Source organism: Manacus candei, unplaced genomic scaffold (assembly GCF_025592945.1).
Source record: "Manacus candei isolate 608988 ecotype Guabito, Panama unplaced genomic scaffold, ASM2559294v1 h1tg000233l, whole genome shotgun sequence".
Lineage (NCBI taxonomy): Eukaryota > Metazoa > Chordata > Aves > Passeriformes > Pipridae > Manacus > Manacus candei.
This window is the reverse complement of record NW_026138281.1, coordinates 89,113-106,394: the sequence shown is the minus strand read 5'-3', so window position 1 is coordinate 106,394 and position 17,282 is coordinate 89,113. Positions and strand designations below refer to the sequence as shown.

The window sequence follows — 17,282 nt, the reverse complement described above, 5'->3', positions numbered from 1 at the left end:
GACAACAAATCCAACTGTTTGAGGGGGCTCTTTCAACCGTAATAATTCCAGGACTCCCCGGAAATTCCATGACACCTGTTCCCTCCTGAGACCTGACCCCCCAGGTCACACCATTTCTGTCCCAGTAAACACACCCAGATCCCTTTTCCTTGGCAGCTCCCCAGGATTTGGGGATCCCACCCCCCAGTTCTCCTGCAGAGCCCCTCCGGTGTCCCTGGCTGTGTCCCTGCCCTCCCTGCTCCATCCCCACCGACATTCCCGATATCCCAGAGCCTCTGGCTCACCCCCCCCTCCTGTAAATAACCAGGACGTGGGTCGGAGACGCCCCATTGACTCCCAGACATTGACGGAGTTTTTCCTCCCCCACAGCTCCAAACACAGTGACAGAGCCCTGGGAATGATGGAAAGGTCAGCCCTGGATTCTGAGAGGATAAATCCCTCAAAGCCCCTTGGCTGGATCCACCTTCCCACCCCCCCACGTCACTCCCCAGCATTCCAGCCCTTCATCTTCCAAGGGGCTCCAACCTCACCTCAACAGGGGGAATTAACGATGTTTTCCCCCAAAATTTTCACGGCAGAGCAGCCACTGAGGATCCTGGGGAAGGAATCCCAGAGTTCCAGGATCCCACGGATCCAGCCCGGCCCATCCCTCTGTCCCGTCCCACATCCCACCCAACTCGGTGCCATCCTGAAGGTGCCTCCATCCCCTTGTCCAGACTGATCCCAAATCACCACCAAGGACATTAAAGAGGCTCCTGAGCCCTGGCAAGTGCCCATTCCCAGCTGGAAGTGCTGGGATTCCCAGGGCAGGGAGCTCCTTCCAAGCCCCTTCTCCGGCTGCTTCGCTCCGGCCCCAAATCCTCCCGGAGTTCAGACACTTCTCATGCACAAATTATGCGCCTGAGCCGACCCCAAAGGCGCTGGATGCGGCCCTGGAAGTGCTCCCAGGAATCCTTAATGGGATCTGCTGGCACTGGGGCTCCCCGGGAAGGGTCGGAATTTCAAACGCGGTCGCCGAGACTCAAGAGTTCGGAATTTGCATTTTTGTGGGAAGGGAAAGATCCTTCCTCGGGTTGGGAAAAGCTTCTTCCACCTGGCAGGAAAAGCTCCTTCCCCATGTCAGGAAAAGCCAATTTTCCCTCTGGCCAGAGCGTGAATTCCCTCAAAATAACACCTTCCCAATGTTTTCCCACAACTTCCCATCTTTTCCCTCAGCTTCCCCCTTGTTTTTCCCCTCCTAGACCCCCCAATTCCCTTCCCAGGTGGGATTTTCCCTCAGCACTGACAGAACTGACTCCACTCCTTAAATCCTTAAAGGATTCCTTCAATGATTCCAAGGGCTCAAACTCCAACACAACCACTGAAAGCCACTCCCAAATGATCCCATATCCCGATTTCCAGGACTAATTGCCTGGATCCAGCTCAGGGCTCCTCAGGTCAGTGGCATTTCTGTGAAAAAGCCTCTGGAAATAACCACTTTATGGAGAACAAAAGCTCTTCCAGGAGGGAAAGGACAGGAATTGTCAACTCAGGAGCCTTAAATTATTAATTAGTCAGTGCAAATAAAGAGAAAATGTGACCTCCCGACACACAAACACCCTCTGGAATTAATATTCCACACAAAGAATCCCCTGGAATCAGCTCCGAGGTGGTACAGAAAGGTGGGTGTGGAGGGAAAAAACTGCTCCTGGTGCCCCATCCAAGGAAAAAAAGGCTTGGAGAGGGTTCATTGGAGGTGCTTTTCCAAGAGGGAAGTGTTTTTCCAAGGTCTGAGCCTTCCCACCCCAAATCCAGGCTCATTCCTTGACTGGACTCCTAGGGAGGGGCTCCCACGAGCCACTCCGAGGAATCCTTTCCCCAAATCCCCAATTCTGTGGAAAACATGACCAAATTTGGGGAGAATTAATCCATAAGGAATAAAAACACCCCCCAAATCCAGGCCCAGCAATGGGATTTCACCACTGGGATCCCAAAAAACCCACCAAGTCCAGCTCTGCCACTTCCCAACTGTTATTTTTCCCTCACCATGGCCCTTTTTTCCTGCTCTTTTCACTCCTGCTGCCAGTGGAAAGGCTGAGCTGTTCCCATCAGAGCCTGGAAGTCACAGCTGTCCGAGCGGGGAGCTGAAATGCTCCTAAAAATGTCAGCGAGCCCGGCAGGTCCCGGTGTCACCGAGACGGTGACAAGGAGCTGTCACAGGGCCCGCAGGGAGAACGAGGCCTTTTCCCAATTAAAAAACTTGGGAATCGCCAGCCCTGGGCCGGTGGCAAACGGGAGCTCTGATCCTGTCACGTCTCACCTTTTGTGTTCTGCTTTTTAGACATTTCCGGCTCCAAGTTCGGCCACGAAAGGGGGAGAAATAACGGGAATTCCGAGGGTTTGGGGGCTGGGGAGGAAAATTCCCAGTCCGGGGTCTGGAGTCGTTGGGAATGTGGGACAGGCAGAGCAGCTCCTTCCTGGGGAGGGTCTGTCCAGCTCCAGGCGGAATTCCTGGAAGAGAGGGAACGAAAATAAGGGATGGAAGGAGGGAATTGCTGGGGGGGAGGCAAAGTGTTCCCAGGGGCTTCCAGGGGCTCGGAAGGAGTTGGGATTCGAAAGGGATAAAAGAGCCAGGCAGGAAAAAAAACCTGCTAAAAATAGATATAAATTTGTATTTGTTATACAGGTTTAATTTATGTGTTATTGGTGATATTAAATGTTAGAAATATAAAAAATAATGCTATAAAATATTGTCTACAATCACTGTGATTTCTATACTTTAATTTATATATTATAGAATTTAATATACTATAAATTGCATGTAATGTTATATATTATAATGTTTATAGCATAAATGTAATAATTCTATATATTATATTTTTAGAACCTAAATGGCACATAAAATAAATCCCATATAAAATAACCTCCATATATTATAAATATATGTAATTTCATATAGCCTTTTCTAATATAATTTTATATCACATAAATTATTCTATTATGAATTTTATAGCATATAATTTTTATACCTTATAAATTTTACAGCACATAATTTGTATTTATAAGAAATTTTTTATATTTATAACATTATTTTGTATATTTATAAAATATATATTTACATGTTATATATAAATATTTTCTATATGAATTTTATGCAATGTACATTCTATGCTGTATAGATTTTATTAAGTATAATCTGTATTTTGTATAATATACTTTTTGCTTAATACAAACACATAAATTATACTCAATATAAATGTTATGCAATATGAACTTTATTCTATTATAAATTATCCATAAAATATCCATAAAGCCCCAAATCCCTCTGGATTTGCTTCAGTTCAACCCTTGAATTTAAAGCCACTTTAAACCCCTGACAGCGAGTGAAAAAATCAAGGAGATTGGGACTAAAACAACAAAAACTGCCACAAATGCCAACATTTCGGGACCAGATCCCACCCAGGGACAACCCAAACTCCTGGATTTCAGGATTGATTCCCCCAGAAAAGGCAAAATCCCTCCACCAGCACCCAAACCCCCCAGATTTAACCCCTTCTTCCTGCTTTTTCAAGGGGCACAACCCACCCTCCGAGGTGGGAATTCCGGGGGGGGATTTTTCTGGGGGAAAATAAAAGCAGGATAAGGGTTAAACAAAGACCAGGATCCAAAGGTGAGGGAACAATAGATCCGGCTCTGGGATAAACCTCCCCATGGAGCAGGGGGAAGCTCCCAAAATTCCCATTTTCTATGGAAAACAGATCCCAAAATTCTCCTTTTCCTCTGGAAAACAGAGGGATCTGGAGGCACAAAATATTTGGGATACTGGGAGAGTTTGTCCCTGGCAGGAAAAGGGGCAGGAATGACCTGACAGGGAATTTGCTGCAGGATTAATTAACCCCTGGATCAAGGTTGTTTTTAAGGACTCAAAAGTGTCAGGGAATTTTTTTAAGGATTGACAAGTCCCAAGAATTTTTTTAAAGGATTTACAGGTCCCAGGATTGTTTTTAAGGATTCACAAGTCTTGGGAATGCTCCAGGAACAGGGTTTGGATTTAAAACCAGTCTTTTCCACTCTGGACTTTCCTTCCAAGCTCCCAAACTCATTCCCAAGGAGTGAATCCCAATGATTGAAATTCCAGATGAAATCAACCCTCCTTTCTGTACCAAAAAAAAAAAAAACAAACAGGAAAAGGAATTTTTACCTGGAAAGAGTCCCAAAAGGAAGGGATTAAACTCCTGCCTCCAGCTTTTCCCAATTAAAACTCCTTCATCCCCAAAAAGCAAGTCTGGAGTTGGGAATTCCAGGGGGATCCGAGGGATTCCAGCCCAGTTTCACTTCCCTGCTTTGCTCTGTGGCCTGTGGCCAGAACCAGGAAACGCTGTGCCAGGAAAACCTTGGGATTCCAGATAAAGCCGGAGCTTAGGAAAGGCTGGAGCTCCCGCCCCGACCTCTGATCCCGGGATTAGAACCCTTGGGAAGGGCTTTAAACCCAAAGCCGGGCTTAAAATGCAGCAATCCAATAAAACCGAGCCCAAAGTCCCCCTTACAATCTTATTTTTGGGAACCAAATCGGTGGGAATGCTCGGGAAGGAGGGTCTGGAGCACCTTGGGAGTGTTTCAGTTCCCCGGGTTCCGATTCAGGGAACAAAGGGATGTTTGAAAAGTGCCTCTGCAGGGACATCCCGGGAGCAAATCGGGGCAAAAACACCTCCAAGTCCATGAAAAAGCTGGAAAAAATACGAGTTGTCTGTGGAGTTTTTTGAGAAAAGTCAAAAATCCCCCCCAAAAATCCCACCTGAGCAGCCAAAAAACGGAGTTTTGTTGTGCAGTTTAAAGGAGGAAAATCAACGGGAATTAAGGGGGGGGGAACAAATGAGGGTTTGGAAAAGGGAATTCTGAGGAGAAAACGGAATATTGGGAATGGGAGTCAAAGTCCATGGATAGATAAAATGGTTAATTCTTGATAATTAATTAATATGAATTAATATTTCACCTGGAAAAGCTCCTGGGACCCGGCAGATCCCTGGGAATTCCAACCTAGCTTTAAGCGGGAATTTTCAACATGAAGGGCTGGAAAAACCCACTAAATCCAAGTGGGAATTCAGTGGGAAAACAGGAATTAACGCAAAGAGGAGGTGGGGGGGGTTATAGAGAGACAGGAAAGCCCCAAAACTGCCCCAAAAAATCCAGATTTCAATCAAATATTGTTGTTTTAAGGGAATTTCCGTGGAGCAAAACAACCCAAATCTGGCTGGAAGGACCAAATTTCTGCAGGAAACTTCCCCAGGTCCCAAGGAAATGCAGAGGATTGTTACAAGAGACTGTCAGCAGAGGGAAAATAGTTAAATTTCTCAGCCAGCAAGTCAAAAAAAACCCTCAATTCCCAAATTCCCAATTACAGAGCTGGTTTTGCTCCATCCAGACTGATTATTCAGGGAAAATTTGGGTGGAAAAGTGAGAAACAGGGAGAAATTTGTCTGGGTTTTTATCAGTCTCAGGGAGATTCGGCTAAAAAAACTGGTGTTTGAAAGAATTAAACAAAAATTGGGGGGCTTGGGGGTGTTTTGGGCTCCTGGAAAGGATCACGTGGATAATTGGCTTTGGAATTATGGAGCCTCATATTCCAGGTTATTTCCATCTTGGGGATCATCCCTGAGTACACAGAAATTGGCATTTTCTAATTATTTTCCAATAAAAATCCAATTTCCAACACTCTGGAGGCCCCAGGTGGGCCCTGACCCCCCTGTGGAGCACAAGGAATTAAATCCTGACTAAAAAATGGGAGCAGACACTAAAAATCCAGAGATTTCTCACAAAAAACCACTGCAGAGTCCTCCTAAAAAGCTGAAAAAAACACAAATTGTCTGTGAAGTGTCCGGGGAAGCTCAAAAATCCCCCCAAAAATTCCACCTGAACAGCCAAAAAATAAGAGTTTTATTCAGTTTAAAGGAGGACAACGAACAGGAATTAAGTGGGAAGGGGGGAATAAACACTCCCAGGGTTGGGATGAGGGTTTGGAAAAGGGAATTCTGGGCAGGAAATAAAATACATAAATGTATAAAATACATTATAGATTATATAAATAACATTTAAATAAAATACATAAAGATTTAACACCCCAACAGCCCAAATTCCTGTGCTGTGGTGGGAAGGTTTTTTTCTTTAGAACTCCCAGCTCCAGTTTTATCCCAAATTCTGCTGAATTCCCAGAAAATTTAAACCCTATACTTTGGGATTTTTTTTTTCCCCCAAAACATGTGAAGTTCAAGTAGAGCAAAATAAACCTTTTTATCCCTTCTTTTCACACATTCCTTGTGGGGTTCTGACCCAAAAGTGAATATTTTTGCCCCAAAACAGCCACAAAATGCATCAATCCAGGGATTTTATCCCAAAGGAAAGAAGGAGCAGCACCAGCCTGCCTGGAATTGCAGGGTTCTTCCCCCCAAAAAACTCTGGATAATCAGTTTTTTCCCCCAAAAAATCAGGATAATCAGTTTTCAGAAGCCTTTTAAACACAAGGAAAGGCCAATTCCAGCGGCTCTTCCTGTCCCAAAGGTGCTCCTGGAACACCAAACCCCATCTCAGGATTTAAAAGGGATAATTCCTTAATGTCCCTCTTGGGGCCTGGGGGGTTAGTGGAAGGTGGGAGATAATGAGGTGTCTGTATTCCAGGGAAATCCACACATTTATTGTCCGGAATTATTCCAGGCACGGCTGGGAATGAGGGATTATCCCACATCCATCTTTTATGAGGTAACTGGGACACGTTTTCCTGCTTCAAAGGGGTAAAACTGTGCAGTTCAGGGGGTAAAATATTCCTGAACAAGGAGGGGAAGGAGAGGGGAAAAGGGGGAAAAAAGGGAGAAGGGAAAAAAGAAGGGAAAAGGAAAGGAAAAGGAAGGGAAAAGAGGGAGAAGGAAAAAAGGAAAGGGAAAGAAGGGAAAGAGGGAAAGAAAGAAGGGAAGGAAAGACCCCAAACTCTCCAGACCCTCCCCCTGCAACTTTTGAGGGGAAGAAGCCTGAACATCTTCCAAAAGAACTGTTTTTACGCTGGGAAAGATCTCCAGGATCATGGAATCCAAGGAAAAACCTCCCAGGGAAGATGTGGCAGCCAGAGCTTTCCCGTGGGAGCATCCAGGGGGAAACACAGCCCAGAATGCAGGAAAAATAGTCCTAAACCCCTCAAAAACCCAAAATATCTGGTGGGACACTGAGGTCGAGCCCTCAGGAAGTTGTTAGGGAATTTTCAGGCCATTTTTCCCGGTTTTCCAAGTTTTCCTCCCATCCCAAGCTGGAGTTGAAGCTCCTGGGACTCCTCAAATTGCACCCTCAGGACCCCCGGGGGGGGGACAATTACACCAGAAAGCACCTCAGGGACAATTCCCACATCCCAGTTAGAATCTTCCCCATTCTCCACCTGGAATTAAATCCCACATTTCCCCTTCCATCCCTCTGGAATCTCTGTTTTCACAGGGAATGAGCCGCAACTTCCCTGAAAGGGCTCCCTCAACAACGGGCTGGGACAGGAGCAGCACCCACGGGGAGGGAAAAGTGGGATTTAAACTCTGGGAAAGTGGGGATCAGAGCCTGGAAAAGCCTCCCCACACCCTGCTGCCTGGATGTCCCATGGAGAAATCCCTGAGTGGATGAGGAGGGCGAGAATCTGAACCCAGGGACTTCGGGGGGGCTCTGGGGGGAACATGATGACGATAATAATAATAATAGTAATAATGATAATAATTTCTTGCCTATTTTCACCACGTTAACTGTTGGGAATAACGACCAAAGGAAGGGAAAACCCCAGTCCCTGGGGATTTGGGAGCCATTTGACAACCCCCAAATTCCTGTCACCCCCTTGGGCTGGCAAAGTTCCTCAGCCCCCCCAACCCTCACAAAGCCCCTCAGACCTCCCAGAAGGTCCCTCCACCCCCCCGTAAGTACCCTCAGAGCCTTCCCCAACCCTCACAAGGCCCCTCGCCCCCCTTAGACTGGACCCCTCAGACCCCCCAAGGTCCCTCAGCCCCCCAATCCCCTACGAGGCCCCCTGTGACCCCCCAAACCTTCACAAGGCTCCTCTGACTCCCTCAGACCCCCCAACTCACCAAGAGACCCCTCAGCCCCCCCAAGGAGACCCTCGGCCCCGCACCCCCACCCCCTCACGAGACCCCTCGGCCCGGCCCCAACGGCGCCTCCCCCGCCTCCTCCCGCCCTCCGGACCGATCCCGGAGGTGTCCGGGGGGTGTCCCGAGGGGTGTCCCGCACTCACCGGGGGGCCCGGGGGTGTTCCGGGGGTCTCTCTTTTTGCCCCCCCTTCTCCTCCTCCCGCGATCGCTCCGCGCGGGGGCCACGGCCCGGCAGAGCCCCCTCCGCGCGACAGCCAATCAGCGCGCGGCCCCCGCCCCGCCGACCAATCACCGTGCACCCGCGGGGAGAGTTCCGCCAATGACAGCGCGGGGAGGCCCCTTTAGTCCCGCCCTCCACCGCCGTTCCGCAGCTAAACTCCGCCCTCCCCGCGAGAGGGGCATGGCTAACCCCACAGACAACCAATCAGATTCATGAATCTTTTGATCACGCCCATAATGGGCGGGGCGAATGGCGCCGAACGTGGACGGAAACTGGCGGAAATATCCGAATGGGGGCCGCTGGGGGGAGGGTGTCCGGGATCGGGAGATGCGGGTTCGAGTCCCTGCCTCGACACAACGAGGGACGGCCGGGGTGAGGGGACAGAGGAGTGTCGTGTTTGTCACAGTGTCACCCTCCCACCGCCCGCCGCGGCCCCGCCAGCTCTTCGTAGGCCTCCTGCAGCTCGATGAAGCGCCGCTCGGCCTCCCGCGCGCGGTGCCGGTTGTGGTCCGGGTGCCAGAGCTTGACGAGCTCCCGGTAGCTCCGCTGAACGTCCTCGGCCGAGCAGCCCCCGCGGAGCCCCAGGACCTGAGGGAGGCACAGGGCAGGGCGGTGGGGACGGTGGAGGGGGATCCCAAAGCGGGGGTGTGGCCCCCGGAGTGTGGGAGCGGCCGAACCACTTGGACCCCCCATCCCAGCTTCCCCCACCCCGTGGACCCCCCGTCCCAGCCTCTCTTATGTCACAGCCCCCCATCTCAGCATCCCCCACCCCACAGACCCCCATCGCAGCCCCTCCTACCCCACAGACCCCATCGCACCCCTCCTAGCCCACAGACCCCATCGCACCCCTCCTAGCCCACAGACCCCCATCGCAGCCCCTCCTACCCCATAGACCCCCATCCCAGCTTCCCCCACCCCACAGACCCCCATCGCAGCCCCTCCTACCCCATAGACCCCCAGCACATCATTCCCTGCCCCATGGACCCCCCAGCAGAGCATCCCCCACCCCACAGACCCCACAGCTCCCCATCCCAACATCCCCCGCCCCAAAGACCCCCCGACGCCACGGACCCCCCAACCCACCAGCCCCCTCCACCCTGACCCCCCAGCCCCCCCACCCCGCCTCCTCTCGTCCCCCCCCCGCGTCCCCCTCACCTCCAGCGCCCGCCGCCTCCTCTCGTTCGCTCCGCTCCCCGCGCCTCCCCGACCCCTCTCGGGGGCCCCCCCGACGACCCCCAGCCCCTCGAGCAGCGCCCACCCGGCGCGCAGGGGCAGGACCCCCACCCTGAGGGGCAGCATCAGGACGGTGCCCGCGACCCCCAGGGCCCCGCTGACCCCCCCCCAGGCCAGGGGGGCCCCGAAAGCCGCGACCCCCAGCCCCAGGTGGCACAGCCGGGCCGACAGCGGGGGCGGGGGGTCCCGGGGGGGTTCGAACCGGCGGTGCCACGCGGCCACCGCGGTGGTCGCCAGGCTGGTGGGCAACAGCCCGCCCTGGAAGAGGAGGGAGGAGAGGAAGGCAGCGACCAGGACGCGGGGGCGGTTGGTTCCTTGGTCGCCCACCGAGGCCACCAGCAGCACCCCCAGCGCCACGGCCAGCGGGGGGGGCACCCAGGGGACCCCCAGCGCGGCCACCAGCCCGAAATACGCCCCCACCAGCAGCTGCCCCACCACGCGCGGGGGGCTAAGGGTGGGCACGGCCCCACTTTGGGGGGGTCGGGGGGGGCCGTTGGCGGTCGCCACCCAGCCCGGGAGGTGCCACAGGTCCCAGAGCCACCCAGCACCGAAGCCCCCCAGGGTGAGGATCCAGAGCAGGGCGTGGCGGTCGCGGCCCAGGTACAGGTGGTGCAGCCCCAGGAGCCCCCCGAGCGCCCACAGCCCCAGGGCCACCACCAGGCTCTTGGCCATGGGGGGGGTGGGCTCGAGGGGTCGGTCCCGGGGGTCCCTGGCGCAGCCCCGGCGTCTGGTGAGCTGTGAGTAGGGGGGTGAGGGTCAGGGACCCCCGGTCATGCCGGTGTCCCCCCCCATGTCAGGGACCTCCAGGGAGCTGCTGGTGCACCCGGGACCCCCTGAGCCCATCCTGGACCCTCCGAGCCCACCCAGGATACCCTGAGCCCACCCAGCACCCTGTGAGCTCACCCGGGACCCCCTGAACCCACTCGGGACCCTGTGAGGCCCCCCGGGTCCCACTGACCCACCCGGAGCCCCCCGTGAACCCCCCCCGCCCTCCCCGCCCCACCTGTCCCTGCGCTGCCGTCGCCGCGTCACCCCCAGACTTTGCCCCGGGCAAAGGGCACCATGGGGGGGGCACCGCCCGGGGGGGGGCCTGCAGGAGCCTGGAGCCCCCCCAGACCTCCACAGCCCCAGATCCCCTTCCCGAAGCCCCCCCTCCCACCACCTCCCCCACCACCCCAAATCCCCTCTCAGGGGCGTCCAGGGGGGCTGCCACCCCCCCCCCCAGGATCACTACTGCCCTGAGGTTTGGGGGTCCATCACACCCCCTTTGTTGTTGCCCTGGGCCTGGGTGGGCCCCCCAGCCCCGTGGTTTTTGGGGGCCCAGCCCCCCCTGCCGCTTCCCGAACGAGCCTCCCCATCTCCCCCCCATTTTTGGGGGTACCTCCCCCCTGCTCTCTGCTGTCCCCCCGGTTTCGGCAGAGCTGGAGCTCCCCCCGGCGCCCCCCCGTGCCGTGGCCGGGGGGGCCGCTGTAGCCCCCCCTTCTCGCTGCCGTCAGGGCTGACGGGCCCTCCCCGCTGCCCACCCGCGCCTCGCTGCCTCCCTGACAGCGGCTCCCGCGGGACCCCCGCCCACGCTCCACTGCCCCCCGGCCCCGACAGCCCCAAATAGGGGGGTCCAGCCCCCCCCGCGGCCCATTTGGGGGGGTCCAGCCCCCGCCAGCACCATTGGGGGGGTCACCGCAGCCTGGGCAGCCCCCAGACCTCTCAGTGTTCCCCCCCCCTCGGTGCGGGGGGGTCTCTCTGACATCCCGATCGATCCCTTTAAATATCTGGATTTAAAAATGTCAAATTTGCCTCGAGTCGATGGGGAGGAGGGGGGCTGAACCCCCCCCCGGCGGCCTCAACTGCTCTCGGAGCCCTCCGGCACCCCCGGGGGGTGCAGAGGAGCCCGGGGGGGTCTCGGGATGCTGGGGGGGGGTTAAGGGGGTCCCCAGCCCCTCCCTCCCCAGCGCCGTTTTGGGTGTAATTGATGCCATTGATTGACCACGGCCACCGACGGGGGGGCATCGATTTGGGGGAAGTTTGCTGGGAATTGGAGCATCTGTCACTGCCTGGGCACGGGGGGACACCGGGGACACAGGGGGGCACGGGGGGGGCACGGCACGGGGAACACGGTGGGAGATAGGGGAGGACATGGAGGGGACACGGAGGGGACATGTGGGGGACACGACACGGGGGCACACGGAGGGACATGTGACCCCCAACCCACACAGAAACACGTGTGCTCACACACACACATGCACACACACATCTGTGTGCTCTCACACACATGTGCACACACACACATGTGCACACACACACACATGCACACACACATCTGTGTGCTCTCTCACACATGTGCACACACACACACATCTGTGTGCTCTCACACACGTGCACACACACACACATGCGCACACACATCTGTGTGCTCTCTCACACATGTGCACACACACACACATCTGTGTGCTCTCACACACGTGCACACACACACACATGCGCACACACATCTGTGTGCTCTCTCACACATGTGCACACACACACCAGTGTGCTGTCACACACATGTGCACACACACACACATCTGTGTGCTCTCTCACACATGTACACACACACCAGTGTGCTGTCACACACATGCTCTCACACACACGTGTCACACACACACACACACACACACGTGTAAACACCCATCCCCGTTCCCGTCCCCTCCCGCCCCCTCCCCGGTGCCCCCCCCGGCCCGGGGGTCCCCGCGGGCTCGTCCATCACCGCCAGCGCCGCGGGCCCGGAATTGGGAGAATTTTGCCTGGATTAGGCGCGAGGCGCATTAATCCATTAGAAATGTCAGCGCGCGGCCCCGCTAATTGTCTCATTTAAATGTCTATTTGTCAGCGCCCGGCTCAGGTGGGCATGAGGCGCATCGCAATGAGCCCCCCCGGCCCCCCCGGCCAGGCGGGGAGGGGGCAGTGAGGACGGAGATGGGGGTCCGGCGCCCCCCCCACTGCCGGGCTGGGTTTGTGCTCCGACATCTCCTGAATCCCTGATAAATGTCGCTTGTCCAGAGAATCGAACCCGGCCCGGCCTGTCCGTCCATCTCCTGCCGGGGGGGCGGATAAGGAGGGGCACGAAATCCCCCCGCCCCGGGGATCCCCCCGCAACCCCTTCCCCCCGGGACGGGCAGCAGCCGGGCCCGGGACCCCACGGCTCGTCGCGGTGGGGGCAAATTGGGGGGGTCGTGGTGGGGCGGGGGCTCGGCACCATCCCGGGGGGCACAGGGGGAGCTCGGGGTGTGGATGAGACCCGCCAGCACCGCTGTGGGGCGGGGGCTCAGCACCATCCTGGGGGGCACACGGGGAGTTTGGGGTGCAGACAAGACACCCCCCCCCAGCACCGCTCAGCCCTGGGGCGATGCAGCTGCTCCAGGGTGGGACCCCCCCACACCCCATTCCATCCCCGAGCCCTTCACTGCCCGGGGGGGGGGCCTGGCACAGCACCCTGACCCCCCCCCCGGCCCTAATAAACAGCAGTCGCTAATGAGCTGGGGGGGACGTGGGGGGGAGGGCTGAGGATGCCCGGGGGGGGCACTGGCGGTTAGGGGGGGTGGTGAGGGCTGGGGGTGCCCGGGGGGTGCCAGGGCAGGGAAGGGGGCTGAAGTGAGGGCTGGGGGGGCACACTGGGGTGCGGGTGACAGCGGAGACTCCCCAGATCTGTGACTCGCCCCCCCAGCCCCGCGACAGCCCCAGGACCACCCCCCGTGTGTGTGTCCCCGCCGTTGGTTCATTGTGGCCTCAAGGACAATTTTCCTCCAATTCGGGCCGTTTGTCCCCGACCCGCCCCGGGCCCCCCCCGTGGCCGCCCCCATCCCATCCATATCCATTCGCACGGGGGGCCCCTCGACCCGTCCCCCCCGGGGACAGCGGGGTGACACCCCCGGGCACTGGGGACGCTTCAGCACCGTGTACTGGGCGGCACTGGACGTGCCCCCCCCGAGCCGGGGGGTCCTGGGGGGCCGCGGAGGCAGCTGGTGACCGTGGGGTTGTGTCAGAGCGGCGGGGGGGGGGACAGGGGGGGCCGGCGGGGACACGGGGACGTGGTGTCATGAATTTATTCATGTGCTGCGGCCAAATCCGGCCCCGCCGGCCCCCCCTCGCTCAGCCTCCCCGGCTCAGCCCCCCGCAGCCTGGGGGGGGCCTGGGTCCGTGTCCTCATCCGGGGGGGGTCCGGGGCGGGTCCTGGGCCCTGTTTGGGCTCAGCAGGATGGGGAAACTGAGGCAGAGATATGAGGGACCCCAAAGGTGGGGCTGAGCCCCCCAAGCCTAGTTTTACCAGCTGCAGACTCAGCCCAGGAGGGATTCAGGCAGGACCTGATCGTGACTGAGCCCCCCCAAACCCAGTGTAACCAGCTCCAGGCTCAGCCCAGGGGGGGATTTAGGCAGGATTCGGCCGTGAACCCCCCACCCCTCCACCTTCCCCGCTCTCGCCGCTGCCCCCCAGCCTCGCCTCCCCCGCCAGGACCCCCGGGGACCCCCAATGTCCTCTCGTGTCCCCGTCACCTCCCAGCCCTGCTAATTAGCGCCCGGGCTTCCCCTCGCCGCCGTCTTAATTAATTCGCTGTTGCTGCTCATTAAGCTCAGCCCGCGCGGGGGTCGGGGCTCCGCCGTGTCCCCGGGGCGGGGGGGACACACGGGGTGGCATCGACGCCCCCAGACCCTCCCCTCTGCCCCCCCGGCGCCGTAATTTGTTGCACAAACACGGCGGTGTCGGGGCCGCATCGATCGCGGGCAGCGCGGCCGTAAATCCGCGGCCGATCCGCGGCCGATGATGGATCGCGGGGATCGGAGGGATCCGAGACCTTTGGAAGCGCCGGGAGAGGGAGAACGGACCCGATAAATCACCCACGGGAGGGGGGCGGGGGGAGCGGAGCCCACCCGTGTGACCCCTGAGTGGGGATGGACACGGATGTGCTGGGGATGGATGTGGAACGGACACAGGGATGTGGGATGGACACACAGACACATGGGATGGACACAGGGATGTGGGATGGACACAGGGATGTGGGATGGACACAAGGATGTGGGATGGACACAGACACATGGGATGGACGCAAGGGTATGGGATGGACACAAGGATGCGGGATGGGCACACGGATACATGGGATGGACATAAACACGCAGGGATGTGGGATGAACACAGGGATGTGGGATGGACACACAGACACATGGGATGGACACACACGGAATGGACACAGACACACATCGGATGGACACAGGGACATGGGATGGACAGAGGAATATGGGATGGACACAGAGATGTGGGATGGACACATGGCCATGGGATGGACACAAACATTGATGGAATGGATATAGAGGGAATGGACACACGGAACACACGGACAGAGCACACACATGCACACACAAACGCAGCAGGCTCACACTCACACATGCACTGAGCATGAACACACACAGAGCACACACCCCCCACACCTGTGCACGCACATCCAGCATGCCCATATACCCATGGAGCAACACTCCTGTGCTCACACACACAGAGCCCACACAGAGCACACACAGAGCACACACACACACACACACACACACAGAGCACACACACACACAGAGCACACACAGAGCACACGCACACACACAGAGCACACACAGAGCACACACAGAGCACACACACACACACACAGAGCACACACAGAGCACACACAGAGCACACACAGAACACACACAGAGCACACACAGAGCACACACAGAGCACACACAGAACACACACAGAGCACACACAGAGCACACACACACACACACAGAGCACACACAGAGCACACACAGAGCACACACACACAGAGCACACACACACAGAGCACACACAGAGCACACACAGAGCACACACACACAGAGCACACACACACACACAGAGCGCACACACACACACAGAGCACACACAGAGCACACACAGAGCACACGCACACACACAGAGCACACACAGAGCACACACAGAGCACACACACACACACACACACAGAGCACACACAGAGCACACACAGAGCACACACAGAGCACACACACACAGAGCGCACACACACACACAGAGCACACACAGAGCACACACACACACACACATGCACAGCACACACGTGAACTGAGCACAGCCCCCACAGAGCACACACCCACACACACACCTGTGCACACACCTCTACGCCCCCCCGGCTTCTGTCCGTGGGGGTCCCACTGTGACACCGCACAGACACACATGGACACCCCCCCGGACCCAGCCTCCCCCCGGCTTCATGCAGGGGACCCCTCATTCAACCCCCCCATCCCACCCCTCCATCCCACCTCCCCAGTCTGTCCCCTCTGGGGGCCCCTTGGTGGCGGGGGGGGCCCTGAGGCCCCCAGGACGGTGCTGGGGAGGGCCCGTGAGCCCCCCACCCCACCATGGAGCTCCCCACGCGTTTGGACCCCAAAGGGACTCCAAAAACTGCCCCGCGGCCGCCTGCGTGGGGCTGACCCCCACCGGGGGAGGGTCCCTGTACATGGAGGGGGGTCCCTGTTCCCCCTGTGCCCCCCCCCCGCATCCCCCCTTCCCCGCTCTCCCCCGCCCAGGACTGTGCACACTCACCCCCCCCTTGCACACTCACCCTCCTGCGGGTCCCCCCCGCCCCTGGCCGCCTCCCCGCCCCCGCCGTGCCCGGAGCCGTCGAGCGGGGCGGGCGGAGCGGGGCCGTGCGGGGCGGGTGCGGTGCGGGCGGCGGCACCGGCGGCAGGTACCGGAGAGGGGGGGATTGGTGTGGGGGGGTGGTGTTCCACCGAGGGCCCGGGGCCGCGGGTCCCCCAGGAGGGGCACGGGGGGGTCCCAGAGAACCGCCCCGGGTGGTGCTGCCCAGCCGCTCCCGGGGCAAGGGGGTCCCGCTCCCGGGGGTCCCATTCGCGAGGGTCTCATTCCCAGGGGTCCCGGTCCCGGGGGTCCCTCTCACGGACAACTTGGGGAGAAGTTGCCCCGCGCGCCGTGGCGAATCCTCCCCGGCTCTATTTCGGTTCCATCCTGGCTTCGGTCGCGGGTCCTTCCCGGCTCCATCCCGGCTCCATCCCGGCTCGTTCCCGGCTCCGCTCCCGGGTCCTTCCCAGCTCCATCCCGGCTCCGGTTACATCACCAGCTCCAACACCGGCTCCGGTCCCGGCTGCTGCTGCAGAAGCTCCACTCTCCGCTCCCGGCTCCGCTCCCGGCTCCGCTCCGGTACCATCGTCGGCTCCGGCTTCGTTCCCTTCAGCAGCGCCGGTTCCGGCTCCACCCGCAGCTCCGGCCCCGCTCCCGGTCCCAGCGTCGGGAACAGCCACAGCCCCGCTCCCGGTCCCATCTCCGGCTTCCCTCGCAGCTCCGCTCCCGGCCCCGTCCCCAGCCCCATTCCTAGTCCAATCCCTTGCTCCCGATCCGTCCTCGGCCCCATCTCAGCTCTCGGTCTCATCCCCACTCCTGATCCCATCCTCGGCCCCATCCCTGCCCTTAGTCCCATTCCTACCTCCACCCGCAGCTTCAGCCCCGGCCTCGGCTGCTGTCCCCATCCCCATTCCCATCCCCATCCCTGTCCCCATCCCCATCCCTGTCCCCATCCATATCCTTGTTCCCTTCTCCAGCCCCATCTGAGCCCCGTTTCTGTCCCCATCCCCATTCCTGTCCCCATTTCCAGCCCCGTTTCTGTCCCCATCCCTGTCCCCATCCCTGTTGTTGTTCCCACTCCCATCCCCTCTCCCAA

At 58.2% G+C, this 17,282-nt stretch overlaps 2 protein-coding genes across 7 annotated transcripts in view; both read right to left on the bottom strand.

The window, feature by feature from the left end:
• The window catches only part of SPATS2 (spermatogenesis associated serine rich 2), a 62,571-nt gene that overhangs the window by 9,638 nt on the left and 35,651 nt on the right, over window positions 1–17,282 (bottom strand). For 2 of the 6 annotated variants that reach the window (XM_051774872.1, XM_051774873.1), the window contains exon 2: window positions 2,300–2,376. In XM_051774872.1, the coding sequence (XP_051630832.1) occupies window positions 2,300–2,324 (25 nt within the window). In that variant the 5' untranslated portion in view covers window positions 2,325–2,376. Of the gene's footprint in view, window positions 1–2,299; window positions 2,491–4,180; window positions 7,887–8,245; window positions 8,413–17,282 lie in introns of those variants that run through there. The other 4 variants (XM_051774870.1, XM_051774871.1, XM_051774875.1 and 1 more) reach the window with 4 other exon arrangements.
• DNAJC22 (DnaJ heat shock protein family (Hsp40) member C22) lies at window positions 8,527–10,596 on the bottom strand. Its single transcript, XM_051774885.1, has 3 exons — window positions 10,559–10,596; window positions 9,478–10,290; window positions 8,527–8,910 (listed from the first exon to the last, which is right to left on the bottom strand). The coding sequence occupies exons 2-3, from the start codon at window positions 10,225–10,227 to the stop codon at window positions 8,731–8,733; spliced, it is 930 nt and encodes a 309-aa protein (XP_051630845.1). The 5' UTR covers window positions 10,228–10,290; window positions 10,559–10,596; the 3' UTR covers window positions 8,527–8,730.

What these genes read in the sequence shown, in the direction of transcription:
- DNAJC22 (XM_051774885.1), bottom strand. Translation starts at nt 10,227, where the DNA reads ATGGCCAAGAGCCTGGTGGTGGCCCTGGGGCTGTGGGCGCTCGGGGGG. An exon ending in GGAGGCGGCGGGCGCTGGAG is followed by an intron (nt 8,911 to 9,477) that starts GTGAGGGGGACG and finishes TGCCTCCCTCAG; the next exon opens with GTCCTGGGGCTCCGCGGGGG.